Source organism: Rattus norvegicus, chromosome 7 (assembly GCF_021556685.1).
Source record: "Rattus norvegicus strain SHRSP/BbbUtx chromosome 7, alternate assembly SHRSP_T2T, whole genome shotgun sequence".
Lineage (NCBI taxonomy): Eukaryota > Metazoa > Chordata > Mammalia > Rodentia > Muridae > Rattus > Rattus norvegicus.
In genome coordinates, this window is record NC_141540.1 from 72,781,669 (window position 1) to 72,797,860 (window position 16,192).

The 16,192-nt window shown below is 48.6% G+C and overlaps 1 protein-coding gene across 2 annotated transcripts; it reads left to right on the forward strand.

Moving 5' to 3' along the window:
* The first annotated feature begins 761 nt into the window (after positions 1 to 761).
* Dctn2 (dynactin subunit 2) lies at positions 762 to 16,191 on the forward strand. Of its 2 annotated transcripts, none has more exons than XM_087556411.1 (14): positions 762 to 927; positions 1,766 to 1,834; positions 9,190 to 9,286; positions 9,465 to 9,526; positions 10,624 to 10,722; positions 11,100 to 11,260; positions 11,418 to 11,565; positions 11,931 to 11,996; positions 12,170 to 12,208; positions 12,368 to 12,445; positions 12,540 to 12,611; positions 12,810 to 12,912; positions 12,997 to 13,088; positions 15,554 to 16,191. In XM_087556411.1, the coding sequence occupies exons 1-14, from the start codon at positions 892 to 894 to the stop codon at positions 15,602 to 15,604; spliced, it is 1,173 nt and encodes a 390-aa protein (XP_087412537.1). In that variant the 5' UTR covers positions 762 to 891; the 3' UTR covers positions 15,605 to 16,191. The 2 variants fall into 2 exon arrangements, with proteins under 2 accessions (XP_087412537.1, NP_001004239.1); NM_001004239.1 differs by having other exon boundaries at positions 782 to 927; positions 15,627 to 16,046.
* The last annotated feature ends 1 nt before the right edge of the window (position 16,192 follows it).

Below are 16,192 nucleotides of genomic sequence, written 5' to 3' on the forward strand. Positions count from 1 at the left end.
TCAGACTGTGAGCCCGGACTTTTCCATTTAAGATGTCCAGAATTTTGGAAAAAAAGAAATAGCACACTCAGATAAACTTGGTTTTCAGATTATTATATGTATATCAGAAGTATAATAATAAGAAGCGTGCTTATACTAACAATTGTTAGTGGTCCACCTGAAGTTAATTTTTTAAAAATTATTATTATTTATTTTATGTGTCTGCGTGTTTGTCTGCATGTGTGTCTGGTGTCCTCAGAGGCCAGAAGAGGGCACTTGGTACCGGGGAGTTATACAGAACACAGGTCTTCTGCAAGAGGGCCGTGCTCTTAACCCCTTAGACATCTCTCCAGCTCCTGAAATTAAAATTTACTTAAGGATCCTCTATTTTTTCCAGAAGCTCTAACTGCAAAGACGGCCTTACTTTTCCATTCTTTACATTTTTATAAAATCTTTCTGTAAACAGCATGCCGTGGCAGGCTGTGTGGTTTCATCTAGTCAATTTCCAGGTTATCTACGGCAGGAATTATGAAACTCCTTTCATAGACTATTAAAGACGAAAAGAGATAAAATGTATGTAATAGCTCCCTAAGGTTGTTATTGTCACTGCCAGCCCAAGCCCCAGAAGACCAGGACTACATATCCCACAATGCTAGGCGGCGTCTCCTCGCCATTACCTCATTCACTGTCGCTCTCACCAATCCCAGCCTGTCCAGGGGTGTGGTAGCCGGCTATCCTCGCGACTTTTGCGGTCCCCTCCTGCCGGCCTGCTCCTGTCGCGAGACTTCCTGCTCCTCCGCCGCTCCCCTTATCGTCGCCTAGCCGGGGACCCGGACCCAGCCTCTCCCCCACTCGGTCACCGGCCCGGCTCCTCCAAGGCCCCGGTTCCCCCAGCCCCGCTTCGCCGCCGCCATGGCGGACCCTAAATACGCCGATCTCCCCGGCATTGTGAGTACAGGGCCGGGCCCGGCTCCCCAGACCGCGCCCCCGACCTCCCGAGGATCCCTAACAGAAACCAGCCCGCGACCCCTCCCGCTGGCAGGCCTTTCGCCCCAAGGGTTCCCGCCGCTCGCCCTTGGACGGCCGCAGCACCTTCTGGACTCCAGAGCCGGCTGGGCCGGCCGTTGGACCGTGTCGGGCCCCCTCTCTGGCAGTAGCGGGTTTCTCCGCCCAGAAATCACTTCCAGGCGCTTACCACTTGTGCCCGAGTGTTTGTACCGTCCATGTCAACAGTGCTCTTGTCGCCCCAAATTTCCCGATTGCCCGCCCCCGCATCCGTACTCCAGCCATACTCACCAGGCCACTTGATGGCCTTCTTGCCAGGGAGATCTGTGCATTGCGTGCGCCTGTGTGCTTGCTCCTCATACACAAGCCGGCATGTATCCTCTGTTCGTGCTGCCCTCTCTGCATTCTCAGGGTTGGGAGGTTGGTATACAGGACCTTGAGAACTAAGGTCCTGAGTCACTCTCAACCCTTGCATAGTGATGTGCAGGGCCTAACTCAAGGAACCCTCACTCCAGACTAGGACAAAATGATTAGCAAGGACTAGCCTCTCAGCAGTGTTCAGGGTAACATCTTTCTTTAACACTGGTCATTTTATCCCAGGTCCCACTATGTACCTGTGGTCACCCCACCGAGAGAAGGGAACCAACATACAGTTGACAGGGGAGGTGGAGGACAGAATCTTTGAGATACAGTGTGGTTTTCCAGTACCTTGTTCAAAGGAAATGGGATAAGAGAGGAATGCTGGGAAATGAGTCTGGGTGATCCCTGCTTCTCCCTGCAGGCCAGGAACGAGCCAGATGTTTATGAAACCAGCGACCTACCTGAGGATGATCAAGCAGAGTTTGATGCGGTAAGACTATGTGCTACACCTCAGGATCCCTTGGGACTCTGACCTTTCTCCCCAGATACAGGCCCTTTCCCTTCTCTGGCAAGCCACAACAATAAGTGGGTATGCCAACCCCAGCCTGGGTGGTATGTAGGTCTCAGAACTTTTAAAGGCCTTGTTCAGCTTCTGGCAGCCACCAGTGAACGATACTAGAAAGGAGAGTCAAGCCAGTGAGATTACAACTAACAGGACCTGTAAAACCCAAGTCTTATTAAATACAATTGAAGTATCTCTAAGCAGTTACATTCTGGACTAGCAATCGATTAGTGAGGCCCCTGGGTTCTAAACCACGCGTTGAATTATGAAACTTGAACATAATACATTGTTCAAGGTTAGGGTGGGCCTTTTTTATTTTATAAGATATTTCAATCATTAAATTAAATCGTTATTAGTACTTAGCAAGAACTTGAATTTGGAACTGTACTAACCATTAGGGAAGGTGTAATCAGCAGAGAAGAGACAATGGTAATAATATATTAAGTCTGCTCTGTGTGCTGTAAGGAGTCGGTGGGTGGTGGGGGGCACACTTTAACCAGGAATTTATTATCATTTAAAAGAATATGTTCATTCTCTTTTGATTTTTGCCGAGACAGTTAGGATGTATACAGGAAATGTAGGAGTTAGGATATGTATAGGTAACATAAGAAAAAGCCCAAAGGGAATGAACAGACGTTAGTAAAGTGCTGTGAGCACAGAGGTCCAGCAGTGGCCTATATAGATTATGTTTTATTAGTTCCAAACCACACCGAGCTGGGCTCATGTGGATGCTATGAGAGCACAGTGGAGGCGTGGCCAAAGTCATGGGGACATTGTCAGCAGGCCCAGTGTGTGTGTCTGTCAGTCCTGTGGCCATGTCTGTGGGGCTGGTTAGTTCTGGGGATGTTGGCTGCTGCCTTACACTGGTATGGCTTGGCATGCTCACTTATTCTTATCTTGTTCTCCCATGTGGAAGTGCTTCCTACACTGTGGGAATGACTTCCCTGTCCCTTCTCTCAACAGTGTGTTCCTTGTGGCTTCTGTATTTGCTGGCATGTCAGTCTGCCGATCCCTTTTCCCTCAAGCTTAAGTATCTGGAGATAATGCAGATGGTGTCATTGTCGAAGTACCTGAGTGTGAAGCTGTCACTCCAAGAGGTGCCTCAGCTAACTCTGTCCTTAGAGCAGGGGAGCATAATACGAGGAGCCAACTCAGCGATGGCTCAGAACCTCTGCCTGTAGAATACCAAGCGTGCAGAGAGAGACTGTCTGCCAGTCGCTGATGCAGACAGACAGTATCACTGCAGCCCTGTAGACTCAGGTGCTGCAGCTGCTCTCATCACCGTAGCTCAGCCAGCTTTTTAGAAGAGTGTGTGTGGAGACCTTCAGTGCTGCAGGAGCCCTGAGAGCTAAGTCACTTCCTGATGTCAGCTAATATCTTTGGCCCCTACATGTCCCTATGGGCCTTAGGAAGGCCGTGTCTGGGAAGGGTGCTGCGTAACGGCTCTGCTGCTGCTCATAACGTGCTGACGTGAACGTGCAGTTTGAGGGGCAGCTCCAATCCAGAAACACTGTGGCTCTGAGGCCTGGGTGCTGGCTGGGAGCCGCTGAGCCATGAGGTCTTCTGCCGCTTCGGAATCTCCAGATTGTTTTCAATTTGAATTTCATTTGTTTTCAAATTAAGTCATACATTTGTAGAAAAAAAAACAAAAAACAAAAATGTTTAAGACTGTGTTGTGAAAAAGTTCCCCACCTCTGCCTGCCTCTTGGTTCTCTTTCCTCGGAACAGCTAATATAGCCAAATTGTAAATAATTTTAGGGGTCTGCAAATGTTAATTTATTTTTTATTTTAATTTTGAAACAAGCTCTCATTGTATTGCCCTGTCTGGCCTAGAACACCCTATGTAGTTTTATGTAGCACAGGCTGGCCAATTGCTAGGAGTTAAGACATTTGCCACCACACCTGGCTTCCAGGTATTAATCTAAAGGAATATCAAGAAGAATGGCCCAGTGGCCCTTCAGTGTCTTTAACCTTCCTCTGATTTCTCTACTGCCAAGCAAAGAAAAAAAATAAAGTCCCTGTGAAAGTAAATAATATTCTTTAGATCTTAGTTGCTAGTTTAACTTAGACATTAAAGAACTATGATGCCCAGAGTGAGAAGGGTGGGACAGGAAAGAAGTAAATTTGGTTTGTTTGTTTTTTCCAAATGATTCCAATTTTTCTTCTATTTCTTTAAAACAATTTTAGCAGGAAGTAAAATGTTATACAATAGGAATGGGCTGGCAAACAGCAGAGGCTAGCAGTTCTTCCCTTCATAGTATGGGGAGAGCTGTGTCTCAGCCACACCCTGGCTGACTGAGACAATGGCTTCTCAGAGTGTCCCCTTTGGAAGCTCACCTCCCTAATGGAACACCCTCCCCTGGCCTTGAGTCCTGAAAGCTCTCTGCTCTGGCGTTAGAAGAGGGAATTAAGGACACCTCAGTAGAACAGGGCTTAACTCCAGCCCTCCCTGTATGACGTGACTACCCGAGGCCATGGAGAAGGAAGATTTCTGAGTGTACTTGGTGCCTCCCCCAGCTGAGGCATGCCCTGCCCCTGCCTGCCCAAAATTAGACACCTGTCAGAGGTTTGCTCTCTCGCAGTTCAGAGTACCAGGTATCACAAAGTAAGCTGATTGTGTTCATTGATTGTTGCTGCACTTTACTTACCGGAGTTTTTCCTAATGCTTCCCCCATCCTCCCTCCTCACCACCCTGCCTGGACACTAGTTTGCACAAGTAAGGCCATTCAATGCTTCTTCTCTGCATGTTTGTTCATTTGCCATCTTGCATGCAATGCTCTGCCACTTTGCAATTGTTGTAGCTAATTGTTTCAAATTCCAATGAATCCCTATTTGAGCCTGGCTGGCCTTATGTTTAAAGATCATCAGTCGGGGTTGGGGATTTAGCTCAGTGGTAGAGCGCTTGCCTAGCAACCGCAAGGCCCTGGGTTCGGTCCCCAGCTCCGAAAAAAAAAAAAGATCATCAATCAACGTTTAGAAACACAACTGTGATGCACGAATCATTGTGAATCATTGTCTCTTTGCCTTGTGAGGTCTGCAGAATAAAACTGGACGAAGGAGGGAGTCGAAACATGGAGGCCTTTAAACAAAAGGGTGTAGACTTGAAAAAAATTGCAAGAAGAAATTTTTATGAGCTGGCCTTCAGCCATTGTAGACAAGGGTGGAGAGCAAAGGGTCTTTTATTGGATGAGAAAGACTCAAGCAGGATGGGAAAGGTGCTATGTGCGATTTTAGAATAATTTTGGTTATTTGTGCTTCCTTAGTCTTTGTTTCTGTATTCCTCTTTTAGAAATGATGGGTTGTCAGCATCATGTTGGCCCGTCATAGACAGTTTTATTCTACAGCTCTCTCCATGTTCCTTGTCACCATGGTTCTGAAGTCCCCCTGGCTGAAGTATTGTGTAGAGCCTGAACAGCCTCAGCAGAGTGGCCACCGTGCCGTCCCTGTGTGATGTAGAACCCCGGGTCTAGTTCTCTGAGGCACAGTCACTTGTCCAGACAACCATTGATGAAAGGGAGTGGGAGCCATGGTCCAGGTGAGCTGGACCCAAGATCAGAGCACTTAGACTTTTTCTAATTTCCTGTTGTTTATTAAATTTCTATGATAACTGCTTCTACTACATGTATAGGAATTATGCCCTAAGCCTCATCATCCCTCAACTTCTTCGCAGATAGACTTGGTATACACAGCACACACCACTGCTCATCCCTGTTGTGGTTTTTTGCTGGAATGCTTTGGTTTTTGCCCCTTCCCTCTTGGTTTGAACTTCACTTTATTGCCCATGGTCTCCCCCTTTTCCTTGAGTTTTTCCTAAGCTGCTTTTAGCTTGGTAAGAGCAAGTCAGAAACAAGTATAATACCTCTGTTTCTTTTGTGGTTCTGCATGTGTGTACCTGGGAGTGCTTATGCCCACTGTGTACAGATGGACATCCGAAGACCTTGGAGTCACTGGATGTGGGTAAAAGAGGCTAAAATAAATGGATCCACAATTAGGCTGGATGAACTGTTAGGAAGTGTTTGTGGGTTTTCTCACATACCATGTCAATCAGCCCTCTACCCTTCCACTCATCCATCAACAGAGCTAGAGAGGCAGGGCACACAGTTGGAGTTCCCTCCTATAGTACCGAGCCCACCACTCTTCCTGGGAAGTAAGAGCCATGTCTCCATGACTTGCACTGAAGTAAGACTTGTTTGAAGTTTACCCATCTTCCCCCATGTCCTGCTCAGTGAGCCTTGGGGCTCGGGGAAACGTGTTCTGCCCATAGGCTGGTAACTGCAGGTCTTGGGGTCCCCTGGGATCCTGTGCTGTGGAATCACAGCAGAGGTCCCCTTCATCATCGAGAGCTGTAGCAGAGTCATTTACTAGCCATTCAGCTGGAGAATCCAGGCTTTAGCCATGTGAACTACTAAGGGAGACCCTCCCTTGAATATTGTGGGCCATTGGTCAGTGTCAGGTCCCCAGAATCTCCACCTTCTCTGCACCACATCCTGCCATTTCTGTAGCTGCCCCTCACCTGAGCCTTCTCTTCTGCACTTCCTGTTCTTCACCAGCTTGTACGAGCTAACTCTCATGTCCAGCACTCCCCAGTGGCTGCTGCTAAGTGGCAAGGCTCTGCGGCACCCTCAGCACCAGACAGGAAAAGGTCTCGAGGTCTTCCTTCTCTTGGGGCAGATTCTGACCTCAGCTAGAGTTCTTGGCCCCCAAATTTTGCTAGGCTTCCCTGGGGCCCTGTGGTGCAGTGTTTGAAGACTTATGTAGTGCATGTGACAATTTGCTAATAACAATTTTGTCTTTTTTTTTCCCTCCCTCCTCCCTCTCCCCCACACCCTTTCCTTTTTAACTCTTGATTTTCTCACCTCTGGGGAAACCACAAGGAGCTGGTAAGAAGCCCAACCTTCGTCTGCTTTTTAATGGGTTTTGTTCTCTGTCTCTACTAAACCTTTGACCTCCTGGTCAGTCCCACACTTAGCACCCTTTCCTGTCTCACAAGACACTGTAGTGGCATGGCAGGTCTTTGAGATGCTGGTAGACTAGGCACCATCTGAGACCATCACTGGGTTGCCTCCTGGCCCAGGCCTTACTTCTCCAGCAAGCTGCTGAGAACCACTGACCCTCTCCTCAGTGTGGACCGTTTGCTGTTCTCAGCTCTCCCTACTTCAGAACAGAGCTGCCCCTAACAGAGCACCGTCTGTAAGGGCTCAAGAGTGTGGCTGTGGCTTGACTTTCCTTTCACTTCAGGTTGTGCCCCCATGCCTTTTCCTTTCCTTTCCTTTCCTTTTTTCTTTTGTGTTTGTGGTAGCAGAGGTTCAGCTCAGGGGCTTAAGCTTGCAGGGTCAGTACTCTAGTACCGAGTGACAGCCAGCATTTCGTCCCTTCTCTTCTTCTCCTCCTCCCCCTCCTCCTCCTCCTCCTCCTCCTTCTTTTTCTTCTTAAGATGGGGTTTCATTGTATAGACTAGCTTGACCTGGAACTCAAAGTAACCCAGGCTGCTTCTGCCTCCTAGGTGCTGGGATTAAAAGTTTGTGTTGCTGTGTCTGGCTGTCTTTTTAACAGGTCGTTGTCTTTTTTTTTTTTTTCCTATGAGTAGGGTCTTGTCTTGTGACCGTGACCCTAGCTGGCCTGGAACTCATGGTGATGGTTAGGCTGGTTCCAGACTTGCAGCTACCCTCCTGCCTTAGCTTCCCAAATATGCACAGGGATTATGCTGTGAGCCAGCAGGCCTGGCTTGCTGTACCAGTCTCTAGTCTAGCTGGGATTACAAGCGTGTGCCACCGTGCTTGTCTGAAATGGGCCTCTGCCTTGTTGGCTTTTCTGGAGAGGAGCCAGCAACATAGATGCTTGCCTGTCTGGAACTGGTGTCCTTAGGCAGTTTAGAGACCAGAAACCATATAGCTACTTGGCAAGTAGGAGCTTCCAACAGAAAGGGGTGATGGGGATTCAAATGTCTCTTCTCTCCAGGACCTGTATATGGGCCACTGGACCCTTTTCTTGTCCCTCTGCCTAGCATCTGCCTGAAGGTGGAGAGAGAAGCTGCTACTTTGTCCTCACCTTCTCTCCTGTCCTCAGCTCCTGAGGCTGCCGTCCACCAGGTTCCTCCTGTGACTCAGTGGAGAGGGAAGGATGGAACCTTTTCTGGCCATTGGTCTCTTCTGTCCTGTTTCTCCTCCTGCTTCCCACATAGCCACACACAGGCAGAGGTTAACTCAGCACCTAAGACATGGCCCAGGCCTGTTCTTTGTCTTCTCCAGGAAGGAAGAAGGGTAGGAAGGAAGGAAGGAAGGAAGGAAGGAAGGTTGGTTGGTTGGTTTTTTAAGGGACTCTAATGTACAACAACCAGATTGAACGTCATTTCCTAGATTCAGGAAGATGTCAGCCCCTAACAAAACAGCACTCCTAGGCACCTCCCTTCCTTCAGCACTGTAGTGGCCTTCCTGGTTGGAAGAGGGACATGATGTAATTGTTGAAGAGCGTGTTGATGTGTAAGGAGAAACCTCAGCCTCAGGTCTAGGGTACAGTATCTCCCCTCTCTACACGTACCTGACTTGATGTTTGGGTGCAGCAGGGGGATCTAGTAGCAGGGGTACATGCTACACTTCTCTGCTGAGGGCTGTATGTATGGCCCTTGCCTATGGCACTCCTGAGATACTTGTAAGGTGTCCCTTTAAAAGCAACCCACTGATCCCTTGCTACTTCTCTGTATCCCCTGAGCTGTCTAGCCCCATAGTAGGCCAGAAACCAGGCTTCTAAGCATACCCTCTGCCAACAGTCCTCTTAACATCTCCAAGTTGTATCTGTCTTACCTTCCACAAGATTAAACCTTCCATTTACATGCAGAATACTGCCCTTGCCTTCCTTCTTCCCGTCCAGCAAGGATGGGAAGTCAGCTCTAAATGGACTTGATCAGGAAAGGAGATTTGCTTTTGGGAGGGAGAGGTTAGGAGAGGCCAAGTTTGTTTCTTGCCCTGAGTGCATGGTGTGTGCCAGATAACTGGGAGGGGTTGAGGGAAGGGAGGCTTATGTACAGTGTGGGTGGGGGAGGTTACACTGCCTCTGTTCCTAGCTAAATCAGGGTGTTAATATTTATACTACTGAAGTTCCAACTTCACCAGGAAGCTTCACTTTCTCAGACTGAGCCTGGGTGGGTAGCTTAGAATGGAACCCCCTTCTTTTCCCCTTGGAAAAATAAGATGCAGTGTCTTAAGACGTTTGGGGATTTTATGGAATAGAAGAAATGCTAAGGTGGAAATGGGGCTGCCCCTGGGCTGAATCCCCTGTTTCCTCAGGAGGAGCTGAGCAGCACAAGTGTGGAACACATCATCGTCAACCCCAACGCTGCCTATGACAAGTTCAAGGACAAGAGAGTAGGGACAAAGGGGCTTGGTGAGCAGGGGCTGGAGGCTGGAGGGGGAGATGGGGGTGGGTGTGGGGTCCTAGAGAGTGAGCGTGCTGCCTGACCTCTGAGGCTCTGCTCCCTTGTGGAGACTTCTAGGAGGAGCCCTCACAATCACCTAGGTCTGGGCTTAGGCCAGCCCACTCAGTAGTCTTCTTCTCTTGGCAGATTTCTCAGATCGCATTGGAAAGACCAAGAGGACAGGATATGAGTCTGGAGACTATGAAATGGTTTGTTGGGTGACAAGTATGGGTGGTGGGCAGCTTAGAGCAGGCCTGCCTGCGGGGGTTGGGGGGTGCAGCCTAGAGCAGCCTAGAACAGGTCTGTAGGGGGTGGGCAGCCTAGAGCAGGCCTGCAGGGGGTGGGCAGCCTAGAGCAGGCCTGCAGGGGGTGGGCAGCCTAGAGCTGGCCTGCAGGGGATGGGCAGCTTAGAGCAGGCCTGCTGGGATGGGCAGCCTAGAGCAGCCTAGAACAGGCCTGTAGGGGGTGGGCAGCCTAGAGCAGGCCTGCTGGGGTGGGCAGCCTAGAGCAGGCCTGCAGGGGTAGGCAGCCTAGAGCAGGCCTACTGGGGTGGGCAGCCTAGAGCAGGCCTGCAGGGGAGTGAGCAGTGTTAAGTTGTGGGCTTTGTTTCTTCATTTTAATTTTTTCTCGTTTTGTTTTTTATTTGGAGTATCATCATCATCATCATCATCATCATCATCATCATTATTATTATTATTATTATTTTGGTGGTGTTTTTGTTATTGTTTCAAGACAGAGTTTCTCTGGGTAGCTCTAACTGTCCTGGAACTTGCTCTGTAGACCAGGCTGGCCTCAAACTCAAGAGATCTGTCTGCCTCTGCCTCCCAGTGATGGGATTAAAGTCATGTACCATCACACCTTGCTTTGGGTTTTTTGGGTTTTTTTTTTTAAGATTTATTTTATTTTTATTTGTGTAAATAAGTGTTTGCCCGCATGCATGCATATGTACTATATGTGTGCCTGATGTCTGGAGAAACCAGAAGAGAGCATTGGATCCTGTAGAACTAGGGTTACAGAGGGTTGTAACCCGCCTTATGGGTGCTGGGGACTGAAGGTCTTCTGTGAGGGCAGCCAGTGCCCTTAGCTGCTGAGCCTGAGGGATACAGTCTTAGTCTGAGTTTGTCTGGCTGGCTTCCAAGCAGGATATACTTGAGAGTGTTCTATTCTCTGCTACAGTTCTGGAGTCTTCAGACCTCTGGTTGTCCCCCTCTCTTCCATACGAAGGTGTTAGAGGGATACCTTATGACTTAGGTCTAAGGCTCCCTCTGATGGGAGAGGTAACGTCCCCTTCCTCCTTGTTCTCTAGCTTGGAGAGGGTCTGGGAGTAAAGGAGACACCACAGCAGAAGTACCAACGACTACTGCATGAAGTCCAGGAGCTGACAACGGAGGTGGAGAAGATCAAGGTCACCATCCATATACTGGCTTCTGAGTGCAGGGCTATGAGATTTCCAGAGCTGGGGAGTACAAATCTGTATTTAATGCTGCTAAACTCAGTGCTGTTCTAAAATCTATCCGGGGGCTGTGGCAGTGGTAGCTGGGAAGATTAAGAGCACTGGTTGCTCCTCTGGAAGATCCAAGTTCTATTCCCAGCATCTGTAACTCCAGTCCCATGGGATCTGATGTCCCCTTCAGGCCCCTATGGTCACTGCATGCATGTAGTACACAGACTGCATACATGCAGATATATAAAGTAAATAAAATTGCCTGGCCATGGCTTTCTTTGAGGTTGTTGCTCTTTTTCCTCACTTCTTTCCTGTCATTGTGACTCCTCCTCCATCAGACAACAGTGAAGGAGTCAGCCACTGAGGAGAAGCTCACCCCTGTGGTGCTGGCTAAACAGCTGGCCGCTCTGAAGCAGCAGCTGGTAGCTTCCCACCTGGAGAAGCTTCTGGGACCAGATGCTGCCATCAACCTCGCTGACCCAGATGGAGCCCTAGCTAAGTGAGTGCCCTGCTTAGTAGCAGAGTCACTGCTGAGTGGGACTGTGGAGGACTGAGGAGGGAGGCAGCCTAGCCATTCTTTAATGAGAATTATGAGGCAGAAGAGAGACTTAAATAGCTTTTGGGTCTCCATATTATCACTTGTTCTTCTGCCCCAGGCGCTTACTGCTGCAGCTGGAAGCAACCAAGAGCAGCAAAGGCAGCTCAGGGGGAAAGAGCACAGGTGGCACTCCCCCAGATAGCAGCCTTGTCACTTACGAACTCCACTCACGGCCTGAGCAGGACAAGTTCTCGCAAGCTGCCAAAGTAAGTATGAGTGTAGCCTAGGCTGGGAACCAGGGAAGGAGACATGGCCTTACAGGGTCAGGCCTGGGGAGTGGGTGCTGGGCAGGATTTTGATTCCTCCAGAAATCTCGATCTCTGTGCCTCCTTGCATTTCTGTTTTTTTGAGGCAGGGTCTCATGTAATTAGGCTAGCTCTGAACTCCAGATCCTCCTGCCTCTGCCTCCCATGTGGTCCATCCACTTTGAGTTTAAATTTATGAAGGTAGCTCGGGATGGATTCCAAGAAAGGAACCCTTGGCAGAGGTTGGAAGGTGGCAAACGTTACCTCCTTCTCCTCTTCCTCCTCTCCCTCCTCCTTCCCCTCCTCTCCTTCCTCCTCCCCCATAGGTTGCAGAACTCGAGAAGCGCCTGACAGAGCTGGAGGCCACTGTCCGCTGTGATCAGGATGCTCAGGTCGGATGTTCTCCTGTACTAAGTCTACAGTACTAAGCCCTGAGTACTGATCCCTTAGTTCACAGTGTTCCCAGAATCTGGGAGGGGTCAGCTAGGGGGTTACCCTAGAACTGGGAATTATCCTGTGACTGACTATATGAAGAATACTGACTTCCGTCCTCTGTTTCCCCCAGAATCCCCTTTCTGCAGGTCTACAGGGAGCCTGCCTTATGGTAAGTGTGGAAGGAGCTGGGGTGTGGATTACAGAGGTCAGTGGGAATAGTTACTTATGGCAGTGACTGGGTTTACAGCTGTATATTAGCTCCAGTGAAACGTCGCAGACCTACTGGTTCTTTATTGGTGACACTTGTCCAAACTCTTTCTTGACCTAGGAAACGGTAGAACTGTTACAGGCCAAAGTGAACGCCCTGGACCTTGCAGTTCTGGACCAAGTAGAGGCTCGACTGCAGGTATTAAGTAGAAAGCTAGCTGGATTCTCAGTAGCTTGGGACTTTGAAAGCCCTACTCTGGGAGCCCCGTCACCCTTAACACCTGTGCTTTCAGAGTGTCCTGGGAAAGGTGAATGAGATTGCTAAGCACAAGGCATCTGTGGAGGACGCAGACACACAGAATAAGGTCAGGAACTGTCTTCTCTATCTCTACCCCACTGTGCTCCCCCAGGCTCCTCCACTGAGGGGTAACATCCAAATGTAGGGACTTTGCAGCCTCAGGTCTTATCAGCTGAGAGAGTTGAAGGAGCACCTTCCCTCTGCCAGCTGTCCTTTTCCCAGTCTGTGACGGCAGTGTCCCCTCTGGGCCTGCACACTTTTCCAGGTGCACCAGCTCTATGAGACCATCCAGCGCTGGAGCCCTGTGGCCTCCACTCTCCCTGAGCTGGTACAGAGACTTGTCACCATCAAGCAGCTTCATGAGCAAGGTATGGGCTGGGCCCTTGGCCAGGGCCTTTGGTTCCCTCTCACCAGGGATCCTGCTCTTAGCTATGCCTTCTTCACTCCTGCAGCTATGCAGTTTGGTCAGCTCCTGACACACTTGGATACCACCCAGCAGATGATGGCGAGTTCTCTTAAGGACAATACTGCCCTCCTGACCCAGGTGTGTGGGGCTTTTTATGTTGTTGCCACTTTTTTCAGGGCAGGGCAGGGCAGACCTGACGTTCTCCAGCCCTACCTCAGAGGGTTCTGTCTCACAACTCTAAATGTCAGTTGTTTTCATAGTTGTAGGACCTTTGTACCCGAGCCTGGTTAACCTTTCTTTCTAACTGTGGCCTTTACTTGCTTTTGGCAGAAACTGGGGGTGTCGGACTAGTCTGAAACTTGTTTTATAGTCCAGGCTGGCCCCACCTTTTTGTCCGTCGTCCTCCTCCTTCCTCCCGAGAGCTGGGATTACAGGAATTCTAGACCATGCTTGACTTTTTGTTTCTTTGTTTTTGTTTTTGTTTTTTTTTTTTCTGAAACAGGTCTTGAGATATATATATGCATAGCTGACCTGGTATTCATATAGTTAAGTGACTGTCAAACTCACAACAAAACAAACCCTGCCGCTTTAGACTGGAGTTAGGTCTGAGCATGTCTTGTGTCTACTTTCTTATTAAAATATTTTAGTGTGAGTGTTTAAGTATGTAAGAGAGTATGTATATGTTCGTGTGTGTGTATATATAAGATTGTGTGCCTCTGTGTATGTATGTGCCCTTGTGAATGTGTATGTGTTTGTGAATATCAGAAGCACCAGATACTCTTGGAGCTTGACTTTAGGCAGTTAACTGCCTAAAATGGATACTGGAAACTGAACTTAGTCTTCTGCAAGACTGGTATATGCTCTTAACCCTTGAGATAATTTATTCAGGCCTTTAACCTTTTTGAGGTTAAAGGAATCTCAGGAACTCATTGTTCTAACTAGGTTTAGAATATTCCAAATCCCTTTGCACATACGCATGGGAACATTGGAGTTACAGACAAGTACCATTATGCCCATTCTTTTTTTAATTTATTTTTATGTGTATAGGTGTTTTATCTACATGCATGTCTCTGCAGCATGAATGTGCCTAGTGCCCACAGTAGGCAGAAGGGAGTGTTGGAATCCATAGGGCTGGAGGTACAGACAGCTGAGAGCTATTATGTGGGTGCTAGGAATTGAACCTGGGTTCTCTGGAAGAGTAGCCAGTGCTCTTAACCTCTAAACCGTCCCTCTAGATCCTGGCCCACATTTTTACATAAGTGCTAGGGATCTACATTCTGGTCCTGATGCTTGCAAAGTAAATGCCAAGCATCTCCCCAGCCCTGTTCTTCCTCCTGTTCCTCCTCCTCTTCCTTTTCCTCCTCCCCCTCCTCTTTTACCTTTTGAAAGATTTTATATGTATCAGTGTTTTTTTCTATGCACATAGGTGCATCGTATATGTGCCTGGTCCTTGTGGAGGCCAGAAGGGGGCATCAGTTCCCCTAAAACTGAAGTTACAAAGATGGTTGAGCCACCATCTGGGTGCTAAGGACTGGGCCTGGGTCTTGTGCAGAAGCAGTCAGGGTTCCTAACTGCTCAACACTCTTGAGCAGCAGCCTGTTTTTATTGATTGCAGTGGCAAATGCTCAGCACACAGCTAGTACAGTCTCTATGGGAAGAACTACATTACAAACCGTCATCAAGAGTGTGGTGGTGCACACCTTTAACCCTAACACTCCAGAGGCAGAGTTGGGGATTTCTTGAGTTCCAGGCCTGCCTGGTAACCATAGTGAGTTCCAGGCCAGTCATGGTTACACGAGACCTAGTCTCAAAATAAATGGAGAAAAGAAAAAGCCAGATGTGGTATAGCACACACCTTTAATCCTAGCACTCAGGAGGCAGAGGAAGGGGTGTCTCTGAGTTCAAAGCCAGCTTGGTCTGGAGTGAGTTAGTTCCAGGACATCAAGAGAAAGAAACTGTCTTGAAAAAAAAAAAATAATTTGGTGTATTTTTCTTCTAGCTTTCTAAAGCTCTGAACCTATGACGACTTAATCTCATCGAAGTCACCTGTCATTTCATAAAATAAGTAGTAGCTCCGAAGGTTGGTCAGATCCTTAGTTGAAGACCCTGACCTAAGGCCACAGGACCCAAAGGGTAGTCTGGAAACTGCTGCTCCAAACATTCCCTCCACCCACCCACCCCTCCCAAAACCAGAGACCCAAAGCTGTGTTCTTCTTTCTTTTAGAGACAATTTTCATGTTTCCCACATAGGTGCTGGGAATTAAACTTGGATCCTCAAGAAGAGTAGCCAGTGCTCTTAATTTCTGAGCCATCTCTCCAGACCCTTGCCCATATTGGCATCAAACTATGACCTTGTTTTGTTTTCAATTTCAAGACAAGGTTTTTTTATGTAAACCCTGGCTGCCCCAAGTCCAGACTAGACTCACAGAGCTCCATCTGCCTCTGCCTTCCAAGTGCTGGAATTAAAGGGCTTGCTTGCCACTATGCCTGGGTGCATGAGATTTTATGTAGGACTAGGAATTGAACCTAGGGCTTTATGCTTGCTAGGCAAGCACTCCAGCAACTGAGGTAGATCTTACCCACTCTGTTTCTTTTTCTTACAGTTTCTTATGGATGTTCCTCATCTGATAGACACCTGGGCCAAACAAACATAAGGCTTCTCTTCCCCTTTTGTAGGTTCAGACAACGATGCGTGAAAACTTGGCCACAGTTGAGGGGAATTTTGCCAGCATTGATGCTCGTATGAAGAAGCTGGGAAAGTGAGCGCCACTGGGAGTTGGGGAGCTGGGGTAACCCTTGCCCCTGAGCTTTGTCAGACACTTCCACAGAGCTTCCCCTTGACCATACTCATAGTCCCATCCCACCTGACAAGGGCAAGGGTTCTTCTTGCATGTGGGGTGCACACCCTCCCCTGAGGAAGAGTGGGAGCTGGGAGCTATCACGGGATGAGGTTGTGGGCCCAGCCACATGCCAGCTCTTGTCCAGTAAGTGCTTGCCTGCTGTGGGAGAGGACTGGATCCTGTCCTCACACAGCTCTGTGGCTGATTCTAATACTGTACAACCGTCTCTGACCATTAAATGATGTTGTACCGTGGAGACTCTGCTGTGTTTCCTGGATTTCGAAGAGGCAGCACTGTCAGACGTGCATACCTAACAATCCAAGCCACACTATTATGAGACTATTTCAGTTGTAATCTGTTCTTACCAAAGAACCAAATAAAAAATGAGTACAGAGCCAGAAC

Coding starts and splice junctions, on each gene's coding strand:
- Dctn2 (NM_001004239.1), top strand. CDS start 892: ATGGCGGACCCTAAATACGCCGATCTCCCCGGCATT. Junction 9,527..10,623: donor AGTCTGGAGACTATGAAATG/GTTTGTTGGGTG, acceptor CTTGTTCTCTAG/CTTGGAGAGGGTCTGGGAGT. Junction 12,209..12,367: donor TACAGGGAGCCTGCCTTATG/GTAAGTGTGGAA, acceptor TTCTTGACCTAG/GAAACGGTAGAACTGTTACA.